The 23,267-nt window shown below is 36.0% G+C and overlaps 2 protein-coding genes and 1 pseudogene across 3 annotated transcripts; all 3 read left to right on the top strand.

Annotated features, from left to right (window-relative positions):
• The first annotated feature begins 9,460 nt into the window (after positions 1 to 9,460).
• LOC147560137 (serine/threonine/tyrosine-protein kinase HT1-like) lies at positions 9,461 to 12,859 on the top strand. The gene is made up of 4 exons (XM_086662203.1): positions 9,461 to 9,671; positions 9,868 to 10,911; positions 11,068 to 11,523; positions 12,419 to 12,859. The coding sequence occupies exons 2-4, from the start codon at positions 10,204 to 10,206 to the stop codon at positions 12,689 to 12,691; spliced, it is 1,437 nt and encodes a 478-aa protein (XP_086518329.1). The 5' UTR covers positions 9,461 to 9,671; positions 9,868 to 10,203; the 3' UTR covers positions 12,692 to 12,859.
• Positions 12,860 to 17,209: 4,350 nt separating this feature from the next.
• Positions 17,210 to 18,479, top strand: LOC147560136 (transcription factor bHLH162-like). The gene is made up of 3 exons (XM_086657973.1): positions 17,210 to 17,400; positions 17,644 to 17,979; positions 18,135 to 18,479. The coding sequence occupies exons 1-3, from the start codon at positions 17,272 to 17,274 to the stop codon at positions 18,225 to 18,227; spliced, it is 558 nt and encodes a 185-aa protein (XP_086514099.1). The 5' UTR covers positions 17,210 to 17,271; the 3' UTR covers positions 18,228 to 18,479.
• A 1,013-nt stretch (positions 18,480 to 19,492) lies between these two features.
• LOC147560135 (eukaryotic translation initiation factor 3 subunit D pseudogene) lies at positions 19,493 to 22,875 on the top strand (annotated as a pseudogene). The gene is made up of 2 exons (XR_015234758.1): positions 19,493 to 21,382; positions 22,605 to 22,875. The product of XR_015234758.1 is annotated as a eukaryotic translation initiation factor 3 subunit D pseudogene (transcript).
• The last annotated feature ends 392 nt before the right edge of the window (positions 22,876 to 23,267 follow it).

Genomic DNA, 23,267 nt, shown 5'->3' with positions numbered 1-23,267 from the left:
CCTATCTCTCACTCTCACTATCTATCATTATCTTTCACAATTTGTCTTTCGTGTTCTCTCTCTCTCTCTCTCTCTCTCTCTCTCTCTCTCTTTATAGATCTATCTCTCTTTCTCCCTCGCTCGCTCTATCTCTTTGTAGATCTTTCTCAGCCTAAACCCTAGACCTCGAGGAAGGTTTAAAAAATCTTTGTCGAAGGTTTCAGATTTCGTGGTCGACCGTCCATCAGAGAGTTTTGAGAGAGAAAGAGCAATACTGTGTGAGTGTGTGTGTGTGAGAGAGAGAGACAAAGAGATATATGAGAGAGAAAGAACGACACATGTTGAAGACAATAAGAATATTCAAAGGGAAGAAGATGAAAGAAACACTCTAATGGAGGCAAGGGTTTTCATTAGTGAAACTAGGTTTTACAAGGAACAAATATATAGTAACATAAAAGACTAAAAGGCCCTTGAAGGGCAAATTACTAAACAACCCCTAACTATAATATATATATATTCTAACACCCTCCCTCAAACTCACGATGCGGTGTTGAAAAGCATCGAGAGTTTGCTAGCTAAGAAACGAAAGCGTGGAACCGAGTGTGACTTGGTGAACAAGTCAGCAATCTGCATAGTGGACGAGACAAACGGCAAACTGATGGTGCCTTGAGTGAAATGATGCCGAGTAAAGTGACAATCAATCTCAATGTGTTTGGTGCGTTCGTGAAAGACTGAATTATGAGCGATATGGATAGCACTTTGATTGTCACAATACATAGGAGTAGCCTCTGGAATGGAAACACCCATGTCTGCAAGTAACTCACGTAACCAAACTATCTCAGCTGTCGTAGACGCCATAGCACGATACTCAGCTTCAGTAGATGATCTAGATACAACAGTCTGTTTCTTGCTCCTCCAAGAAATAAGAGAATCGCCCAAGAATACACAATAACCTGTAATAGACTTACGATCTGTGCGATCGCTCGCCCAGTCTGCATCTGAATATGCTCGCAAAGTCAAGGAAGAAGTTGATGAAATAAGGAGACTCTGAAAGCAAGTACCTCGAAGATATCTCAGAATACGAAGAACAGCTGCCCAATGAACTGTAGTAGGTGAACCCACAAACTGGCTAACAACATGCACAACATATGCAATATCTGGACGAGTAATAGTGAGATAAACTAAACTGCCAACAATAGTACGATATAGTGTAGGATCTGCTAAAGGAGTACCATCTGTAGAAGAATAACGAGCATTAGACTCGATAGGAGAGTCGGCTGTCCGAGTATCACTGATACGAGCACGCTCAAGAATATCCGTAGTGTATTTGGACTGAGAGAGAAGGTAACCTTGCGGGGTAGAGGCTACTTCAATCCCCAAAAAGTAACGGAAAGTGCCTAGATCCTTCATTTCAAATTGGCGTGCTAGCTGCAACTTCAAAGATGCAATACCATCAATATCATCACCAGTAATAATCATGTCATCAACATACAACGACAAAAGAATGCGACCTGCAACACTATATTTGACAAAAAGAGCTGAATCATGATTGCTAGAAGCAAAGCCAAGAGATGTAACTACATGTGAGAACTTCTCAAACCAAGCTCGTGGTGCCTGTTTGAGACCATATAATGCTTTCTTAAGCTTACAAACTTCTCCAGATTTATGTGGAACACCAGGAGGAGGATTCATATAAACTTCTTCCTGAAGATCTCCATTTAAGAAAGCATTTTTAACATCCATTTGAGAGATATGCCATTGACGAACCGAAGCAACTGCAATAAGCATACGAACAGTAGTCATTTTTGCAACCGGAGCAAAAGTCTCCTCATAGTCCATCCCATACTCCTGCGAAAACCCCTTAGCAACTAGTCTTGCTTTGTACCGCTCAATAGACCCATCAGACTTTGTTTTAATTTTGTATACCCAACGAGAACCAATAGTACGTTTACCAGAGGGCAAAGGTACCAAATCCCATGTATCAGTCTTATGCAAAGCAGAGAGTTCTTCAGCCATTGCCTTTCGCCAAAGAGGATCAACAACTGCCTCCTTATAGGAAGAAGGCTCAGAGTGACAATGAATAGATGCTAAGAAAGAAGTAAAAGAAGGAGAAAAGGTAGAACAAACAAAATCAGGTAACTGAGTGGACTTACGAGCACGATGAGGATAACGAGAAGGTGGATGTGCAATCTCATTAAGAGCTTGGTCAGTCGTAGGAATTGGAGGTACATCACAAGTGAGAGGAACATCAGTAACATCAGGTGCAGCAGGTTCAACATCAGTAGTAGGAGTATCACAAACATCAGAAAAAGGATCAATATGGATTAGGTTAGAGGGAGTCACATCATGAGCATTAGCAGGAATAGAAAAATAAGGTATATGCTCTAAAAATACAACATGACGAGAGACATAAAATTTACGAGCAACTAGATCATAACACCGATAACCCTTCTGACCTTCACCATAACCAAGAAATACACACATGGCAGAACGAGAAGATAACTTGCTACGCTCAACATGAGGACGAAGAACAAAACAAGTACACCCAAATACTCTTAAGGACGAGTAGTCAGGAGCATGCCCTGTCAATGCTTGAAATGGAGACAAACCTGAACAATGGGAAGTTGGAATTCTGTTAATTAAATTTACTGCGGTGAGAACAGCTTCACCCCAATACTCACTAGGAACAAAGGCAGACAATAACAAAGAACGAGCAGTTTCAACGATGTGCCGATGCTTCCTTTCAGCAACACCATTTTGCTGAGGAGTATCTGTACACGAAGATTGATGAATAGTTCCATCCATAACAAGCAACTCACGAAACCTATTTGAAGTATATTCCCCACCTAAATCACATCGAAAACACTTAATGATAGAGGAATATTGTGTTTTAACTAAGGCTCGAAACTGTTGATAAATATCATAAAATTCAGAACGATGTTTCATAAGATAAACCCAACAAAAACGAGTGTAATCATCAATAAAGGAAACATAGTATTGAGAACCTCCTTTTGTGGGAACAGGAGAAGGACCCCATACATCAGAATGAACTAGATCAAAAGGTTTAACTGAAACAGACAGACTCGGAGCAAAAGGTAAAGCGGAAAATTTTGCAAGTTTGCAACCACTACAATCAGAAATATTTTTAACTTGCAAATCTCCTAATGCACCGGTAGACACTAAATATTTCAACCTAGATGCTGAAACATGACCAAGACGAGAATGCCATAAGTAAAAACTAGAAGATGAAGGACTCAAACGGAAGGATGACAAGTCAAAAGTGGAAGCTGCAACATCAGGTACTTTCAGCTCCTCTACAAAATATAATGCCCCATGCCTACGGCCTGTCCCAATCAGCTTCTGGGATTGTACATCCTGTACATAACAACCAGTAGAAGAAAATAAAACTAAACATCCTGAATCACACAACTGACTAATAGAAGCAAGATTTAGAGTAAGGTTGGGAACATGGAGAACATTCTGAAGAGATAGATTAGGTGTGACAACAGAGCCAATACCACTTAATGACATTGGTGTGCCATCAGCGGTTCGGACTGGAAGATCAGATATATGCTTTAATGAAACAAAAGATGATAACTCAGGAGACATATGACGAGAGGCGCCAGAATCTAAAATCCAAACTGAAAAAGGCATACCTGACGAAGAAATAAGAGAAGACAAACCTTCAGAAGAGGACAAGGCATGAGGTTGCATGGCTAAGAATCTCTGAAACTGATCTGAGAGTGAGTCTAATGGAGTACTAGAAGGCTTAGGAGCTAATGGGCCTTGCGGAGCAGAGGTGGACATGGCATGTGGCTGCATAGCAAGAAATTTCTGAAACATTTGAAATTGATCAACCACATTATCAGTTTTGGGCACAGAGGAAGATGAACCACTAGAACCAGACGAGTCAGATGGCGGTATAACTGCTGCGGTGTTATACTGAAAAGGCTTTTGAGGTCTCTGATTATGTTGCGACTTGTTCATTAACTTGGGGCATTGAGCCTTCCAATGACCCTTTTGCTTACAGAAGTTGCATTCGTCCATAGCAACTTTTGTATGAGGTTTGTTCTGATGATTCTGATTTGGCTTCGAATGAACAGCTAACACTGTTTCAGTAGGTGTTTGAATAATGTCTTTCCTTGCTTCGTACTTGAGACGTGTCTCTTCAGCAATAAGCTCATTAACAACTTTAGCAATAGAGGGAAGTGGTTTACTATGCAAAATTGTACTACGAATTGATTCAAAATCACTACGCAAAGCCATCAAAAACTGAACCAAACGACCTTCCTCCCTACGAGCAATATAAGGAGGACAAGCCTGCAACTCTTCAGATTCTGTAACAGCTAACTGATCCCAAAGATCAGTCATTGCAGCGTGAAATTCTTGAATACTCTTATCTCTTTGTTCCATATTTCTAATATCAGCTTCTAACTTATACTGTGTTGCAAAATTCGACTGTTGGAACATATCGGCTAAGTAAAACCACATCTCACGACAAGTTTGAAATTTCGCCAACTGATATCCAATAGTGTTATCTACTGAGTTATTAATCCAAGTAATGATTTTCGAATTGTTTGCTTCCCAAACCCTAGATAACTCAGCAAAATTTTCTTTCGATCTATCAATTGGTTGAGCAACAGTACCATCAATGTTATCCCACAAATATTTTCCTTTCAAAAAAATTTTCATCAAAAAACTCCAATATGAGTAATTTTTACCATTCAACCTTACACTAATAGCTTGCAATGAATCATCTTTTCCACCCTCCATTTTTCAATTTAATTCAATACCAAATATAACCAAGCAAATAACACCACCAAACAAATTAGCTAAAGAAATACAAATAAGAAGAAGAAGTGTGAAATAGCAATACCAGATCCGCAACGAGAATAGCAAAAACGAAGAGAAATCACCCTTCAAACCCGCCAATAATTTCCAAATCCCCCAAATAAAACGCCCAACAAATTAATTCCAAACCACAATACCTTCAAAACTGAAATTAATTCCAAACCAAACAAGAGTACCTTCAATACTGCCAATTAATTCCAAATCTCTAAACCAAACCACCCAACAATTAATTCCAAACCACTACAACACCATTCAAAATGGTCAATTCAAATGTGCCAATTTAATTCCAAACCTCCAAACGAAAAGTGCCAATTTAATTCCAAACCACCAACTTCGTTCCTTTCTAAAGCCAAAATCCAAAATCGCCCCCTCTTTCTAAAACCAAAATCTCCAATAATCACCACTAACCTACCAAGACCACTTTGAAGTTGATATTACCAACCTAGATCTTCAAATCTTAAAGGCTCTAATACCATGTTGAAGACAATAAGAATATTCAAAGGGAAGAAGATGAAAGAAACACTCTAATGGAGGCAAGGGTTTTCATTAGTGAAACTAGGTTTTACAAGGAACAAATATATAGTAACATAAAAGACTAAAAGGCCCTTGAAGGGCAAATTACTAAACAACCCCTAACTATAATATATATATATATATATATATATATATATTCTAACAAGAGAGACAACAAGAGAGAGCGCAACCTGAAGGAGAGAGAGAGAAGGGAAGATGTAATAAGAGAAACACATGAGGAGATGAAGATTCTGGGACAAAAGGAAAAAAAAAAATCAATTTTGAGACTCAAAACAAAGATGTCCCCTTCGTCAAATCTAATTGAGCAAAATTTTTATTCCTTTCAGACTTTTCAGGATTCTTTGAAATCATGGTCTATTTTTACCTTACATTTTTCTGAGATATTCTAAATAAAATACGATCAAATTAAAAAGTATTTTTAGTTGTGAACTTTAAAGTTCTCAAAAATTCAAATAAAAAGAGAAAGAGAGCATTTAGGAGCAGACCCAACTACACATTTTGAAAGATGGACTAGTTGAGTAGGTCCAACATGTATTTAATGAGTTATGGAGACATCCAAGTTGTGTGGTGATGTCTTCAACCAAAAAAAAGAAGTTGTGTGGTGTTCTCAATCAAAAAAAAGTTGTGTGGTGATGCTCCATTGATCTCTTCCATCTATTTTTTGGACATGTTTATAGCCCAAGAGATATGTCCATTACAAACTTTTGGAAATTTGAATATTTACAATCTTTTATTTCCCTAGCATTGTTTTTTTCTTAAAGATTTGAATGTTCATCCCACCTTTATCTAGTCTTTTGGTTGTCTTCTTCAACCCCATTCTTAAAGATTTGTTTAATCTTTTCTTAAAGAGCAAACTTTAAGATCAAAATGGTAAAGATACAAATGTTAACCTCATCCATCTATTTCTTGGACATGCCATTATGATTTTCAGGGTAAGCATCTCAAATAAGGAATTATAGACGCGTCCATTACAAAGTTTTGGAAATTTGCATCTTTACAATCTCGTCTCTTTCATTTTCGTAACATCGTTTTTTTCGAAATGTTTAGCTCGCCTTTTTCTAGTCTTTTGGTCCCTCTTTTTGAACTTCATTCTTACAAATATCTTTAATCTTTTCTTTAAGAGCAAACTTAAGAGATGGTTAGGACTCCCAAATTCAAAATTTTAAGAGTCTAGTTTACAACTGGATTTGTTCAACACGGACTACTACTACTACTACTACTAAGTGTTAAAAGCACTCTCTCTATCAGATTTGCCTTGAGGGAGGTATAGGAGGTGCCTTTGACATTTCCCGTATCTCCTGGATTGGCTAGATGCCCGCTATGGCCAAAACTTGGGCTTAACTAACCTGGGGGTGATTATAATTTTCCCATGTCAAGTCGGTCAAAAAGTGTGTTTGGGCCTAGCTAGTACAAAACTTCCCACTTTTAGCCCTTAGTATTTTACTGAGGCCCATGTCAGGGAGTAACATTTAATTTTGACAGATGTTAAATGCACTCACCACTTCTGCTATACGTACTCGTACTCGCATTTACTTTTTTTTTTTTTGAAGCCGAGGGAACAAATTCCATTAATAAGTGAATAAATCACAATGTTTACATGGATGAATTCTTATTTCTCTCATCTGAAAACTTCATGAGAGTTACATACCTATACTCGCATTTACTTTGTTTCGAACAAATTATGTCTTTGTTTTGAGTGTATATAACAAAAATGGAGAGTTCTTTTACAACTTCCCTTCATTTTTCGTTTGAAAAAACAAAATTGCATGGGCACAACAAATATTATAAATCAAATGGCTTATATAGGTCGTAAAGATCAAAGGGAAGTTTTATAAGGCCTCCCCAATTTTGTTAAAAGGCCTCCCCATGAACCATTTTACTTGCTAAATTATCACTGAGGGAAGGCCTTTTAACAAAAATGAGGGGGCCCTATAAAATCTCCCAAGATCAAATATGTTCACAGTTACAATTAAATTATCCTAAAAGCACAGGTATACACTTTTTTTTATGAAATAGGCACAGGTATACTCTTAACACATAGAAACAATAAATGACACAAATCATTGAACAATGGATTTCCATCCTATTAAGTATGAATGCACCACCTCTAGAGCAAGACCATATGTGCTCTCTACTATAAAATCTCCACAGATGTTACAAGATATTCTGTTCCTTTACTTGTAGTATTTTTCATACGATGTGAGATTTTTTTGCCAGAATATCTAAGATATTTCGATTATTCAGTACTCAAAGTTTAATGTGCAAAAGATCCTAGCGTTTGTTGATCTAAGAGCATCTCCAATGCAAGACTCAACAAAAAGTTAAAAATTTTAAAAATCTTATGTGTCAAGTGTGAAAACTAAATCTCTAAATGTTCTCTTTTCTATTTGGTCATTTAAAGATATTGTGTTGCAAAACCTTCTTCAATGCAACACTCAAGAGAAACTCTAAAAACCTATATTCTAGTTTAAAACTAATTGATTTGTTTATTCAACACTTACAGATCCTTAAGAATCTAAATTTAGAGTGTCCTCTTAAGGATCTCTAAAATAAATCTCGACACATCACTTTAGAGATTCATGTTGAGTTTTGCATTGGAGATTGATTTTAAAGAAAAACTCTAAAAAATTTGATGTGACACTCTAAGATTTAGAGTTTGTGTGTTGCATTGGAGATGCTCTAAAATTTTACTTTAAAGATCTCCGTAGGGAAGTAGCTGAGTAGATAATGATAATTACAAAACTTTGCTCAAGATCTCATGATTTATGTATAATTTAATAGGAAAAAAAAGCTAGAGCATTCGGCGAAAGTAATGTCATATCCTATTTTCCAATCTTGAATAGGATCGTATGAATGTTATTTTAACTTTTTTTTTTTAATTATAATAGCCGGTTAAAGTAGTTTACAAGCTTCCATTCATAAAAAAAAAAAAAGCAGTTTACAAGCGCCTAAATTTAGATTCTTAAAATATAAATAAATCTATATAATAAAATAGAAGGGAAAACGATGACTGGGACAAACATCCTTTTTTCATAAAGGATATTGTCTAGAAGTCCTTCTCAAAATTTAAAATATAGTCCTCCGTAAAAATAAAGTTACCTATTTAAAAAACAATAATTTTTCCTTCTTAGAAATAAAATAACTAATTTAAGAAATAAAGAAACAAAATAAATTTCAAGGGTTAAAAAAAGAAATTGAAATATCTCTCTCAATAAAATAATAACTAATTTAAGAGAAAATAAACAAAAAAATAATACAAAAAAAATGATAACTAATAAAAATCTCTCTTTCTCAATAAAATATAACAATAAATTTCGTAACATTTGATTGATACAAGTGTCCGCGCCCTAGGGCACGGGATATATCCTAGTGAATATAAATATAACTAAACTTGAGAAAAGAATTAGGGCACGGGGAGCTTTAAAGGTGCTTCCTCTAATTATTATAGAGGTGCTTTCCCTTGAGACAAATTGAGGGGAAATTTGTGACTGAAGAAGGGGCCACCAACACTTAAAACGAGTGCCTTTAAAACTTCCTTTATCAAAATACCGAACCTGTATAATTTACCAACAAATTATGTTTAGGATGCGCCCTGAAAATTTGCTATAAGCTCGCCCTCTCTCGCAAGACTCCTCGAGCTGGGCAGCCAGAGAGAGTAGCTTCAAATCGCTCTGTTAGATGACTTTGAACTGTTCAGTCTGAAACCCACTAACAATAAGAAACGGGCAAACTTATGGTTGGGGGGGGGTGGGGGCGGGGGCGGGGTCTATAACACCTATAGAACCTGGGTTGGGTTTTTGACCTTTCTTGGGTCTTACTTTAGTAAAGACTGCCTAAGAGTCCAAGAGAACATAGGCTGCTAATCCAAAAAGTCAGTCATGTGGAAAAGTACGGAATAGTACGAAGGGATCTTGAGACAAGAAAAGTCCAAAAATCTTTCTTACGACCGTCCTTTCTGACTTTTCACTTAACGGGTCCCACATAAATACGCCCTAGAATATTCAAAGGGCCACGACCATTATACCCCGTATCTTAATTATAGATATGGATTTTAATAATAATAAATAATAATAATAATAATAATAATAATAATAATAATAATAATAATAATGATTCTTATATAATGACTTTCACTGTAAACAAACGACCCTTGTTTTTTGAATCTTTTTGATACCCTAATAGTTATCAGAAATCCTTCTTAGATATCTATTATATATAGAGAGAGATAGAAGGAGATTATTTTGTTTAGATAGAGAGAGAGACTGATAAGAGGATATCAAAAGAACTTCACAAAATCTATGGTTGAGGTAAGTTTTCTATTCTGTTTAATCCATTTTTTTATTTAGATCCTAAATTATCTCTGTTTATGATTTTTTTTTGGGTATGTTTTTTTTGTTTATGTTTAATGGGTTTCGAAATTATTGTTTGATGATTCAATGATTTGAGCTGTTTAGTTTCTTGGGTTTCGGTTTATTAAATTAGGTTAACTTTTTTTTTTTGCAGGTTTTTCATTACATGGGTGGTTGAATTTTAGGGTTTTTTGTTATTTAGGTACAATTAGGATTTAGAGGTTGAGTCTAAATTGGGTATTCATGAAAAAGTTGAAATCTTGATGCTATAAAATTGGGTATAGAATAATTTTTGTTTTAGTCCATTATGAAATTTGAGTTTGAGAGGATTTATTGGAGATGGATTTGAAGAAATTTTCGATATGGAAAAATTCTATTATGATACTAGAATTATCTGAAGATATTAGTTTAGATCTAAGTTGGACAATAAGAAAAAGTTCATTGTATATTCAAGTTTTCTAGGGTTTGAATTTCAATACTGTGAAAAAAAATGGATGAAGATGCAAACTCTTGGATTAGAAGGGTGAAGTATTCTCATACAATTTGTCATCGATTGGATTCGTCAAGGTTACAACCTTTTTCTTCTACTAGACAAACTAATTCGGATTCTGGATTGAAATCTAGGCCTAAAACAACTATAGATTTTCCTACATCAATTTCTCATAATAGTCAAATTCTTCGAAATCCTAGCACCAGCAGGCATAGGTGTAAGTCTCCTGTCCTTGAAACTTCCCTTTCGGAGGCCTTTAAGGAAGCTCAGTCTGATCGAAAGAGGTTCTCAACTCCTTTACGTGATGAAAATTTGCACGAGAACTCGAATGAGTCTCATTACTCTAAATTATCCTCGTCTGTGAGATCAGATAACAAATTTTCTTCCATGAGAAGTCCTGGGAAATCGATGAATCGAAAGGATTCAGCTTGGACAAAGTATTTTGACCATGGAGTAGGAAGGATAATGGCTGTAGAAATGGAAGATGAATTGACGGTTGATACCTCCAAATTGCGGATCGGAAATTGGTTTGCTAGTGGGGGAAATAGTCGACTTTATCGAGCTGAATATAAGGATATACCTGTTGCTTTAAAAATTATTAGGCAACCTGATGATGACGAAAATGGAAAAATGGCTTCTCGTCTAGAGAAGCAGTACAACAGGGAAGTTCGTCTTTTGTCTCAACTCCACCATCAAAACATAATCAAGGTAAGCTTTCACCTACCTCTGTCATTCCATCCAAGTTTAGATTTGTTTATATGTATATATGATTTTAACCTATTGTACTTATATTGACATATAAAGAATAAGCAAACGTATTTATCTTGTCACTCGTCTAATTAGTGTCTTGATATGTTGATGTAGTTGGTAGCTGCAAGTAGAAACCCACCCGTCTTTTGTGTCATTACTGAATTTCTTGACGGGGGTTCTTTGAGGTCATTCATGCACAAACTTGAAAGTAGGGGTCTTCCTTTAGACAAAGTAGTCAAAATTGCTACAGATATTGCTCGAGGAATGGAATATATACACTCTCAAGGTGTTGTTCATCGAGATCTTAAACCAGAAAATCTCATCTTTGATCACGAAGGACACGTGAAGATTGTTGATTTCGGGATAGCTTGTAAGGAGGCATATTGTGATGCTTTGGCAGATGACCCAGGAACTTACCGCTGGATGGCACCTGAGATGATTAAACGTAAATCCCATGGAAGAAAAGTTGATGTTTATAGCTTCGGACTTGTCTTATCGGAAATGGTATCTGGAGTAGTCCCCTTCAGAGACAAGACACCTATCCAGGCAGCTTTCGCTGTAGTGAACAAGGTACATTACTTAATTTTAAAATTTTAACGCGTAAAGTTTTCTTCTTCTCAGATTAGAATCTTTTATTGCTTATACGACTTTAGTCTATCAGCCTATAGTCTCATTTTCGACTCTGGAATCAATTTAGGTAATAGATAATATGATGATAGAAAATGTCGGTAGCAATCTATATTACTGTGTAATTCTAGTAACTTTTTTATGGGTCTTGCATATATGAAAATTTTGAGTGGTTGGATATTTTGATGATCACTCTGTGATTGGAATTCTTGAGTTCAAAGCCGAAATACTAATGTCTTTCCATATTAGTAACGAGTTGAACCCTCTCTTTTCGGATTGTATTGAGAAACACGTATGGGTCATTCAATCATTTAGAAACACTTAGTAATGGGCTCTATCAACATAGATACTGCTTCAAAATATTTCTTTCTTTTTTTCTCGATAGAATACTTACACTTCGATGCTCTTTAGGTACTTAGCAGATAGATAGTGTGAGATTTTGTATGTACATCTTTTGCCTTATTTCAACAAAATCGTGTTAGGTCCATTAAATACCACTTTATGTTTTTGTCAATTGTGGGTGATTTACCAATTGTTGATCCAAAATTGGCAAATACGTAACTGAAAAAAGCAAGGCTCTCATAACTACGACAAGAAAATGTATACGTCCTTAGTTTTAGGTTTTTTAGATTGATGTTACATACTTTATAGTCTTTAAGCCCATGTAAGACTCGAACACAAACCCTCAGGGACTTAAGGGGTGATGCAAACCACTCGACCAAAGACCCATTTGTGAACACAATCTATTACTATTAAGTAAATACTCTTGCACTTGTAGTTTTTGATGAAAAATATTAAGCTTGTCATATTTCTAACATGAGCATTCTTGAATATGCAGAAGTTGAGACCAGTTATTCCGGCCGACTGTCCACTCGCCTTGCGAGTTTTGATCGAGCACTGTTGGGCTAATCATCCTGAAAAGAGACCCGAGTTTTCGCAAATTCTACAGGTGTTAGAGCAGTTCAAATCTTCACTTGCTCATGATGGAACTCTCAACTTAGTACAAACTACTTGTTTGGATGATCATAAGAAAGGATTACTTCACTGGATTCATAAGTTCATTCATGCCCATCATGAAGGTTTACCTTCAATTAAACCCAAATTTACTTGATTCTCGTTCAGTAGTTTAGAACCTATCTTGGTTATATATTGTTCTTAACCAAGTTATTGAAATTTTCATTTGGATGAAACTTGTTTTTGATTTCTCTATCGCTCAGTAAATGACGGTTTTTATTTAATGGCGATTTGTTGAATGAAGAATAGAGTTTTTGTGTGTTTATTCAAGTTCTTGTACAAGCCGTTTCATGCACATGAAAATTTGTTATAACTGGTGATATATGTATACTTTGAACAAATTGAGTTGCCTAATTTTGATATTAATAATTTCGTCAAAGAATCTATACCATAAAACTAGGTAAACTTTTTTTCTTATAAATGTCAGTATACTTTAAAGGGTATGACGCCGTTTCTCGAACCCACCGTCTGGAAAGTGAAAACAAGGGTTCTTGTCTTGAATCACTCATGTTAGTTTTGAACAATCCTCAATTTTATGTTTCTCCCATCAATCTCTTGCTCTCCCATAAATCACTCCAATTATGAAATAGTGGACAATATAGACTAAACCTTTAGGACTTCTCAAGAAAAAGAGACATTCCTTTTTTTTTTTGTTGAAGAAAAAGAGACATTCCTTGAAAAATTGAAAATAATCAAGAGATTTGGAGTGGAAATAGGTAACATTCTTTATATATGGTAAGTGATTATAACAAGGGTTATTTCCCTAATGGCCCCCAACTTTGTGACCAGCTTCCCGCCTGGCCCCCTACTTTACGAGAAATACCCATATGACCCCCTTCCGTTATAACACCGTTACTCTCTCTCCTCTATCTCATTTTCTCTCTCTGCCACATCATCTCACCTCGCCCCGTCATCATATTCTCCGACAGGGTCGCCGGCCGGCGACCTTCAAATAAAAAAAAAAATTTCTCTCTCTCTCTAGAATTTTTTTTTTTTTTTTAATTTCCTCACCTCTCTCTCTCTCGTTGAACAGACCTAGCTCCGGCGAAGGGAAACCCCTTCGCCGGAGTTTTAGAGAGAGAGAGGGGTGAGGAAATTAAAAAAAAAAAAAATTCTAGAGAGAAAGAGAGGAGAGAGAAATTTTTTATTTATTTGAAGGTCGTCGGCCGGCGACCCTGCCGAAGAACATGATGACGGGGCGAGGTGAGATGATGTGGCTGAGAGAGAAAATGAGATAGAGGAGAGAGAGTAACGGTGTTATAACGGAAGGGGGCCATATAGGTATTTCTCGTAAAGTAGGGGGCCAGGCGGGAAGCTGGTCACAAAGTTGGGGGCCATTAGGGAAATAACCCTTATAACAATACAAGGCTTACCCTATAATTGTTATTCCTTGAAAAAGCATGGCTTAATCATCACTTTTACTTAGTGGATTCAGTCTGCCACCCCTTATCATGACCCTTACTGCAGATTCTCTAGTCTTTTATGAAGAACAAATGTGAAATAATTGTTCTTTAAAAAATGTGAAATAATTGTCACACCTTACTTTGAGCTCAAATTACTTTTCCTAACAAAATGTTACTCACACTTGAAAAAGTGGGCCCGTCGACATCAAACATGGTGGCCAAGATGGGTCCAGTCAATATTTTCTCTCTAAGATACTTGGTTTGTTTGTTTGACTCACTTTTTTCGACCAAATATCAGAATTATTTCACAATAAAAGGAAAGCACAGACTGCCCACTTTAGGGGCAACCGGGCAATGTGTTTTATTATATATGAACGTAGCAATATGTACTTTTTTCGTGTATAAAACATAAAGGATATATTGTGTACGAATATTTGGTATTTATCAAAAAAAATTCTCTTTATGGACTTATAAGTGCTTATTCTATAGACAGTACCCATATATATATTTTTTTTAAGAAACATGCTAAACCAACTCATAAGATATTGAAAGACATAGCTTTTAAACCAACAAGTTCAACAAAAAAAAAACTAATATCAATGGGACCCTAAGGCTGCAGATAGAATTTGTTCATCACATCCCTTCCAAATGACTTGACAGCAGGACAGTGGAAAAGGTAGAACACGACCCAATGACTTTAATCCTTCATGGACCAAAGAAATCCATGGCGTCCAAAACTAGGGTCACAAGTCATTTTCAAAGTTACCATTTCATGTCACCTTTTCTTGCCTCTATATCAATCACCTTTACGCAGCTTATATAACAATGAAAAATTCTATGTATAGACAAATTCCTTTTAATCAAGTCTTGTAACCTGCCACGTAAAACAGATGCGCCGTTCGACCGATATTATGGGAAGAGAGAGAGATAGAGCGAGGGACTTCATTCGATCTAGTGGTGAGGGATTCATAACACAAGTATCTACCAAATCAATCAAATCCAACTATATTGTTTTCTTGCTCCTATGTAACTTGAACATATCTCATAAAAAAAAAAAGTAACTTGAACAAGCTTATTCTTTGTTTTCACTTTTGAAGATACTATTAACATTATCACTTAATTTGGATGACCAAGTTTGAATACTTAACCACGTTAGTTTCGTATTAACGGCACATAAAGTATAAGTGTGTTGTAATCACGCAATCCCACATCAGTGGAGGCTGAAATGTGTTGCTCATTGTAATTGATCAAATTAACAAACCCTTTTCTAAATACGCACATACTTTTAAGCCTCGAGTTCTAAAAACGTAAGTGAAAATATCTCAAATAGTCAAGAAGGTTGGTCGACGTAATCGTATATTAATATAGTATTAATTGTCACGATACTCTCTACTAATATGTAGTCGGTGTATTTGTAAGTAGTTAATGGACATTGGCTGGAGACAGAAATATGGTGCCCCTTATAAGCGAAGAAACGTCCTTTCTTAGGGATGTATCTAAAAGCAGTAGCACTCAGAAGAGCGACCTGTAAAAGCAGACAATATCACTAGATGAGGGAGATGGTTTGTCTAGCATTATGTTATATATTACAATCAACCAATATAAGTTACCCTAATTACAATTAAACAATGATCCTAGGGATTATTATTGAATTCATTACATGTAAGGTAAGTAAGTAGGTTGGTAAAGTTTGGAACACTAAAACGTGGAAGTTTCCCCTCCATAAGTTATGAATTAGGTACTCATCATGGCTTGTAATGATCCCTCAAATAATTGAGACACATCAGACTTAACTAAGTTGATTAGATGTTAATATCATCCATCTTTAATACATTTGGAAGACAGTGAAGATTATAAGCATATGTGATCAAAGGACAATAAAGGGTTCCACTTCCCCACTCCAACTAAAAAAGGAAACTCTAAGAGTCCGTTTGATACGTGTGAAAATGTTTGGGTAAGAAAAGCATCATTTTCATGTGGGAAGGAAAATGAATTCTTTCTTGTCAGAAATCCATTTTTAGGTGTTTGGTATGGAGTAAGAAAATTTGGGGAAAATTCTAAAAGCACACACAGCAATTTTTATGGCACCCCCTTTATACATGAAAAAAACAGTGCTATTTGCTGAAAAAGAGGGTGCTGTTATAGTTTCTCAATTTTAATCCCAACATCCCAAAACGAACTCAACCTTTATGTATTCCAATTTAGGGTTCATGTGCGTGAAGAACGGACCTTGATGACATCAAGAATCGGAAGCAGTTAAAGAGAAATAAGTTGCCATTTGGGTTAAGTTGTGAAGAGTTTTACTTCTTCCATGTATAATCTTCACTTTTAAGTTCAATCATGGAGAGAATTTTGCTTGCTATTAGGATCCAGGTCTGAATTTTGCTTGCTATTAGGGTTCTCATACTTGATTATGGTTGAAGACATAAGATAGGATGTATATTAACCCTTATAAGAGATTAAACAGTCTAGGTCTGTAATCAAAAGTGAGTTTCATAAATCTAGGGTTTTACAAGAGTTTCATAAATTTAGGATTTCATAAGAGTTTCATAAATCTAACTCAAAGTGATGTTGTTGGTCTTTTTTCAGGTGAAGAATTTGAGAGTTTCATTCATAACTTCCCACCTGTTGTTTCAGGTTGAGAAATGAGAGAGAGAGTAAGAAGATGAAAGAACGAACGAGTTAGGGAGAAAACTACGGGGGTGAGGAGAGGAGAGAGAGCGTGTTTTTTTTTAGAGTGGGTAAGAAAACCACTTTCCCACCTATTTTATAAGAAAACTTATTAGCTCTTTTTCCAACCTTTTTTTACCATAAGAAATCTACTTTCTTACTCATTTGGTCCAAACAAACAGTTAAGAATCGATTTTCATAAGAAAATCGATTTTCCCAACCTATTTTCACACGTATCAAACAGACCCTAAAAGAAGATTTGATAATAATAACGACTATTTCATCACCTTATCCTGTTAGTTAATCTTAAGAACCCTAGCTAGATAGGGAAATGATAGAGTGCCCAACAATTTTGCCCATTAAAATGCCCAAATTTCCTCATTTGGAAATAAAAGCGGTCCCCACCGTAGTCAAACTTTGAAAAAACCTTGTCTTTTAGTGATTCCACATCAGCTGGGCATTTTAATGGGCTAAAAACTGGGCACTCTAGCATCTCCCAGCTAGATATATAGTGCTTTTGTGTTAATTACCTTTTTGTGTAGCTCTAATATTATATAGATGTGTGTGTGTGTGTGAGAGAGAGAGAGAGAGAGAGAGAGAGGAGATGGAGACTAGTACTCAAGAGTGTTCACTGAAAACACAAAGAAAGATTATTGAGAGAAATAGGAGAAATAAAATGAAGATCCTTTACTCAGACCTTAATTCTCTTCTTCCCAACCACAACTCATCTAAGGTGATCTCTCTCTCTCTATATATGTGTGTGTGTGTGTGTTTGGGTTGAGAATAACTCTGCAAATTTTCATTAAAATACACATGCACTTGCTAGATCCAAGGTTTTGGGAGAAAGAAGAGAAAAAGAAGAAACTATTACAGTATTAAAAAATTAAATGGGCCTAGCTAAATAAATATGTTGTTTAACTATATATGTGTATTCATTAATAATTTTCTTTTAATTGTTGTTTAATATTTTATGCAGGTGATTAAATCATTGCCTGATCAAATTGGTGATGCTGGAAATTACATAAAAAAGTTGCAAAAAAATGTGGAGAAATTGAAGGAAAAAAAGGAATGTTTGAAAAACACAATGAATATGAGAGAAAATAATGATAAACTAGCAAACCCAGAATTTATATCACCTCAAATTGAGATTAACAATGTGGGTTCTGATTTACAAGTGATATTTATAAGTAGGTTTGATCATCAATTCATATTTTATGAGATTATTCGTGTTCTTCATGAAGAAGGAGCTGAAATAATCACTGCTAATTATTCTATTGCCGATGATACCGCTTTTCACACCATACACTCGCAAGTTAGTAATTATTTACATTTTTCGCATAATTTTTTTTTTTTTGTAAGAATTATTTTAATTTTGACATTTATCGAATTAATGATACTCGTTATAATGAAGTTATCAAACAAAAGCATACTATATAAATAAATTCTAAAATGGGTTTTTGTTAGCAGGTTGGAGAAACACATGAACTTGATCTAGGAGTTGCAAGGTTGACAAGAAGACTAAAGAAACTTGTTTATGAATATGTTAATGATGGGACATGAAAGTATTTGGTTTACTAGTCTCAGGACCAAGTGTTTGTTAAATACAGCGCCGACAGAAGGATTCCTCTCTATCGATGGCGGAGTCGAAATGGGGAGCGGGGGATCGACAAAGTCTCTATGTTTCTCAATCTCTTTCTTTCTCCTTGTTATTGGAAGGAAGTTGTAACATGGATCAAGTGAGTTGGTGTTTATGGGAAGATATGTTAATGGGTGTTGGAAGAGAACTAAATGTTAGAATGTTTTTTTGAGTGATTCTTTTTCTATTTTGTTCTAAGAATAGAGAAATTGATGGCCATGGTAGCATTAAAACACAGATGGACTAGGTTACCCACATCTTTGGTGGGAGACCCCCTTATTAATATCTCTCAGTTTTCATATCACATACTTAGGAAGTGTTAGATTTTAGCACTTATAAATGCTGTCACTTATTTATCACTCACTAAGTGCTATCACTTATAAGGGTATGATGTTTGTGTTTACATTTCTTAAGTGCCACACAGAGGTTGTTACAAGTGTTGATATTACTATAGTCTTCAGAATTTTTTTGAGATTTCAAGTGAGAGAGAGAGAGATAGAAAGAGATGTAGAATGTAGGAGAGGGAGAAAGAGAAACACAATGATTGAGAGCAAAAGAGATAAATAGGGCAGCCAACCCCAGACAGAGACCTGTCGTCGACAGTTAACTTTATCTTTCCAAAATCCGATGTGTACTAGTAGCCTGGGTGAACTTGACGGGCGCGACTTTGGAGCATCTTAACAGGTCTCCAAGACATTCAAGATTTCGGGTGGGAAAATCTTAGATGCCCCATTGCCCATACTTTTCTTCATGTCAGAAAAGCGTAGTCGGCTCACTGCCAATGTCGCGACCTTCGCTCGCTCACTCATTCACTCACTCTCTTTTTCTCTCCCTCTCTCTGGAAGAGGGAGCCCCCTTCATCAAAGCAAAGAGAAAATGATGGAGAGAGAGAGAGAGAGACGGGATTGAGCAGAGAAAGAGAAATGGGTGGTGGTGGTGGTGGTCGGGTGAGAGCAGGACGAAGAAGTTCTTTTAAGGGTCGCCAACTATATGACAGTCCTTTGACGTCCTTTGCTAACGTGAAGAGAAGAAGTAGTAGTGTTGGTGACTTGGGACATCCAAAAATTTTCCACTAAAAATTTTGGATGAGTGGACTTTTTAGAATGCCCAATTTAACCATATACTATGGCATTGGGCTTTGTAAGAACTATATGTGCCTATAACACTTCCTTAGCAACGGAGTAGTTGCGGTCGTGCCCTTATAGATATCAAGATCTTCAGACACGGCCCACTTAAGCGCGACACGACACGCATATTTAGTACCGTCTAGGGTTTCACTCCTTTTCTATTGCTTCCTTTCACTTTGACCTGTAAACCTCTCAAACCCAATCTGAAACTCTCCCCACTTCTCACTCACATAATCTCTTTCTTCAATTTTCCGACGAATATGGTCGGATTCGAAGTCGGAGCCGTCCCATTCAACTCCGACGGATGGGGACCTCCAGAAACACCGGCACCACTTCTATCAAATCATCCAACAAACGTTCCATTCGCTCCATTCAATCGATCAGAGAAACTAGGTCGAATTGCAGATTGGACTAGAAACTACAACAATCAATCAAGAAATTCAAGAAATCCTTCTGATGCTGTGTTTGATTTTGCCCTAGATGATTCTTCTTTTGCAGTTGCCTTCGATAATGATTCAACTTTCCGTCTTGTTGATGGTAAGCCACCACCACGACCTAAATTCGGTCCGAAATGGAGATTTCAACAACAAAAACAACTTCCTCAACGTCGTGATGAAGAAGTTGAAGCTAAAAAACGCGAACAAGATAAAGAAAGAGCTCGTCGTGATCGTCTTTACCATATGAACAGATCCGGTGGACCTCGTCGTGAAGCTGCTGTTCTCAAATCATCAGTTGATATTCAACCTGAATGGACAATGTTAGAACAAATTCCTTTCACAAATTTCTCAAAACTTACATATTCAGTTCCTGATCCTGAAGATTTATTGATTTGTGGTAATCTTGAAACTTATGATCGTTCTTATGATCGTATAACCCCTAATAATGAAAAACGTCTTGAAAGATTTAAAAATCGAAACTTTTTCAAAGTTACTACTACTGATGATCCAGTTATTCGTCGTCTTGCTAATGAAGATAAAGCTACTGTTTTTGCTACTGATTCAATTTTATCTACTATAATGTGTGCATCTAGATCTGTTTATTCATGGGATATTGTTGTTCAAAGAGTTGGGAATAAGTTGTTTTTTGATAAAAGAGATGGATCACAGCTTGATCTTCTCTCTGTGAATGAGACATCACAGGAACCATTGCCCGAAGCGAAAGAAGATATTAATTCTGCTTATTCATTGAGTGTTGAAGCTGCTTATGTTAATCAGAATTTCTCTCAGCAAGTTTTGGTTAGGGATGGTAATAAGGTTACTTTTGAAGAATCAAACCCTTTTGCTAATGAAGGAGAAGAAGTTGCTTCGGTAGCTTATCGTTACCGAAGATGGAAACTTGGTGATGGGATGGATCTTGTTGCTAGATGTGAAGTTCAGAGTGTTTTGGAAGCGAAGGGTCAAAGATCTTTCTTAACTTTGAATGCCCTTAATGAATTTGATCCTAAATATTCTGGTGTTGATTGGAGAAAGAAATTGGAAACTCAAAGAGGAGCAGTTTTGGCTACTGAACTTAAAAACAATGCGAATAAATTGGCGAAATGGACTGCCCAAGCACTTTTGGCTAGTGCTGATGTGATGAAATTAGGGTATGTTTCTAGGGTTCATCCAAAAGATCATTACAACCATGTTATTTTATCTGTTGTTGGGTATAAACCTAAGGAATTTGCAACTCAGATCAATTTGAACACTTCGAATATGTGGGGAATTGTTAAGCATATTGTTGATTTCTGTATGAAATTGAATGAAGGGAAGTATGTTCTTGTTAAGGATCCATCAAAGCCACAAGTGAGGATTTATGAGGTTCCTGCAGATGCTTTTGAGAATGATTACATGGAGGAGCCTCTGCCAGAGGATGAACAGGTACAACCACCTACCGAAGAAGAGGCTGACCGAGAGGCGATTAATACTGTGAACGATGTTGAAGATAAGCCAATCGAGACTGTGGTTTAAAAGGTAAAAGTTTCATCTCTATTGATAACCTTAGTACATTAATTTTTTGTTTAATCACTTACAAATATAACGACGGGCAGTCACCATTAAAGTTTCTGCCTCATCTCTTTGTGATTGTCATTCTGGATTGGTTGTCTCAAAATCTTATTAGATGATTAGGAATACCGAAACTCGTCATATCTTGTAGTACTATCTTTCCGTACCCTTTCGGAGGTTCTTGATATTGTATCATGTGATACGATATTTTCTCCATGATCAGTACCTTGGTAGAGTCTGGAGTTTGAAATATTACATGACGTGGATGGGAATGGGAACCGAACAACACGGCATGAACCTTCTACCATATCATGTTGATTTAACTCCATAACTAGGTCAAGTGAAGTTAGGTAGGTGCATCTTGGGTTACTCGACTCTACCAATAGCCAACTGAAAATAAGTGATTTAACAATCTTTCAGAACAAAAAAAATGATTTCACTAATAAGCTTCTTCTCCGATAACCTAAAAAATTTGTATTACTGTAATGTTCATTTGTTTAGTTTTATTTCATTAAATGTTAGTTTTGTTACGTTAAGACGTCTTCGGGAGTTATAAACATGAACTTTGTCTAGGAAGGTTAGATTTTGAAGTTTGTTATGCATTTAGGTTGATATTGTACTTTTGTACAGTACCCTGGTATGACACTCTGTCTATTATGTTTACATGATTTTGGATAGAACTGGGATGTCTTTGTATCAGGAGACTCGCCTTCCTCTTCCTTCTTTTGTATTTTAGTATTGCTTTTGTTCATATGCTAATCTTCTTTAATAGTATAAGTATTTGAACACGGTTTGGTATTTAATTTAAGTCATCTCATAGTTGTTAGGACTCAGGTTAGTAAACCTTTACTGTTCAAGTAGAATAGTCTATATATTGCTAATATTAATGGTGACAAGGGATATACATTGTGACTTTTTCGCTTCCAACGTTCACTTCAATTCTGTATATGATATTACACAAACATAGTACTATATCCTTCATTCTGCGGGAAGATTGTTATCTTAATCTGAGCAAGATTTCTGAACTGAAAACTAGTTTGATTTCTGAAAGTTCGACATGTTTGTCTCAAATGTTAATCGATGTGTTTTCTTGTTCGAAAAGTATCTCTTCTAGATAGATATTCTATAATATTGCTGGCTAGTTCTTGATTTCCAGTTTTAAGTGTAACAGGTTTTGTTGTTTGAACAGGGAAAGCCTAGCACCGGCAAGACCAAGGCTTATAATAATGAAGATTAAACTTTTGGAAACGGGCATTATCGGAATGGGACCTAAATGGATTGTTTTATTTTTTTAGTGAACTGTGGAGATATCAGATTTTGGATTATGATCTTGTTCTAAGAGTTGGTTTTTGTTTTGTTTTATGATATCACATAGATGATATCATTTAGAGCCAGAGGAGAAGGTTAATGTTGTGACTATTAACTTTTTTTGATTTGGATATGGATGTTAGTTGGAATAACTTTTTTATGTCATTCACATTTTCTACTTGGGTGTATAGTTGTTGTGACTATTAACTGGTGTATAGTTGAGTCCAAAAATCAACTATACACCTTCAAATTTAACACACGGATGATTTTTGTTTGAGTCTAAAGATCAACTGGTTTGTTTTCTGCCTCTTATTCGCCATGACTAACATTGTAACTAATGATTACCACGTGGCACCCACCTCCTCTCACCACTATCTCTCTCTTTCTCTCTTAAAACTTTTCCTCTCTCCTAGGAAGGGGATTTCTTTTATTGAAACAACCTTCCCTCTTTCTGTCTGGATAAGAGGAAGGTCTTTTTTTTTTTTTTTAAACAATCCATCTAGTATGAGGCAGAAAGAAACAAAAATGTCAGGGGTTGTGATTG

This window comes from Eschscholzia californica, unplaced genomic scaffold (assembly GCF_041429995.1).
Source record: "Eschscholzia californica isolate CP2 unplaced genomic scaffold, dmEscCali1.0.p SCAF_2, whole genome shotgun sequence".
NCBI classification, from domain to species: domain Eukaryota; kingdom Viridiplantae; phylum Streptophyta; class Magnoliopsida; order Ranunculales; family Papaveraceae; genus Eschscholzia; species Eschscholzia californica.
This window is presented reverse-complemented; position numbering and strand designations above follow the sequence as displayed.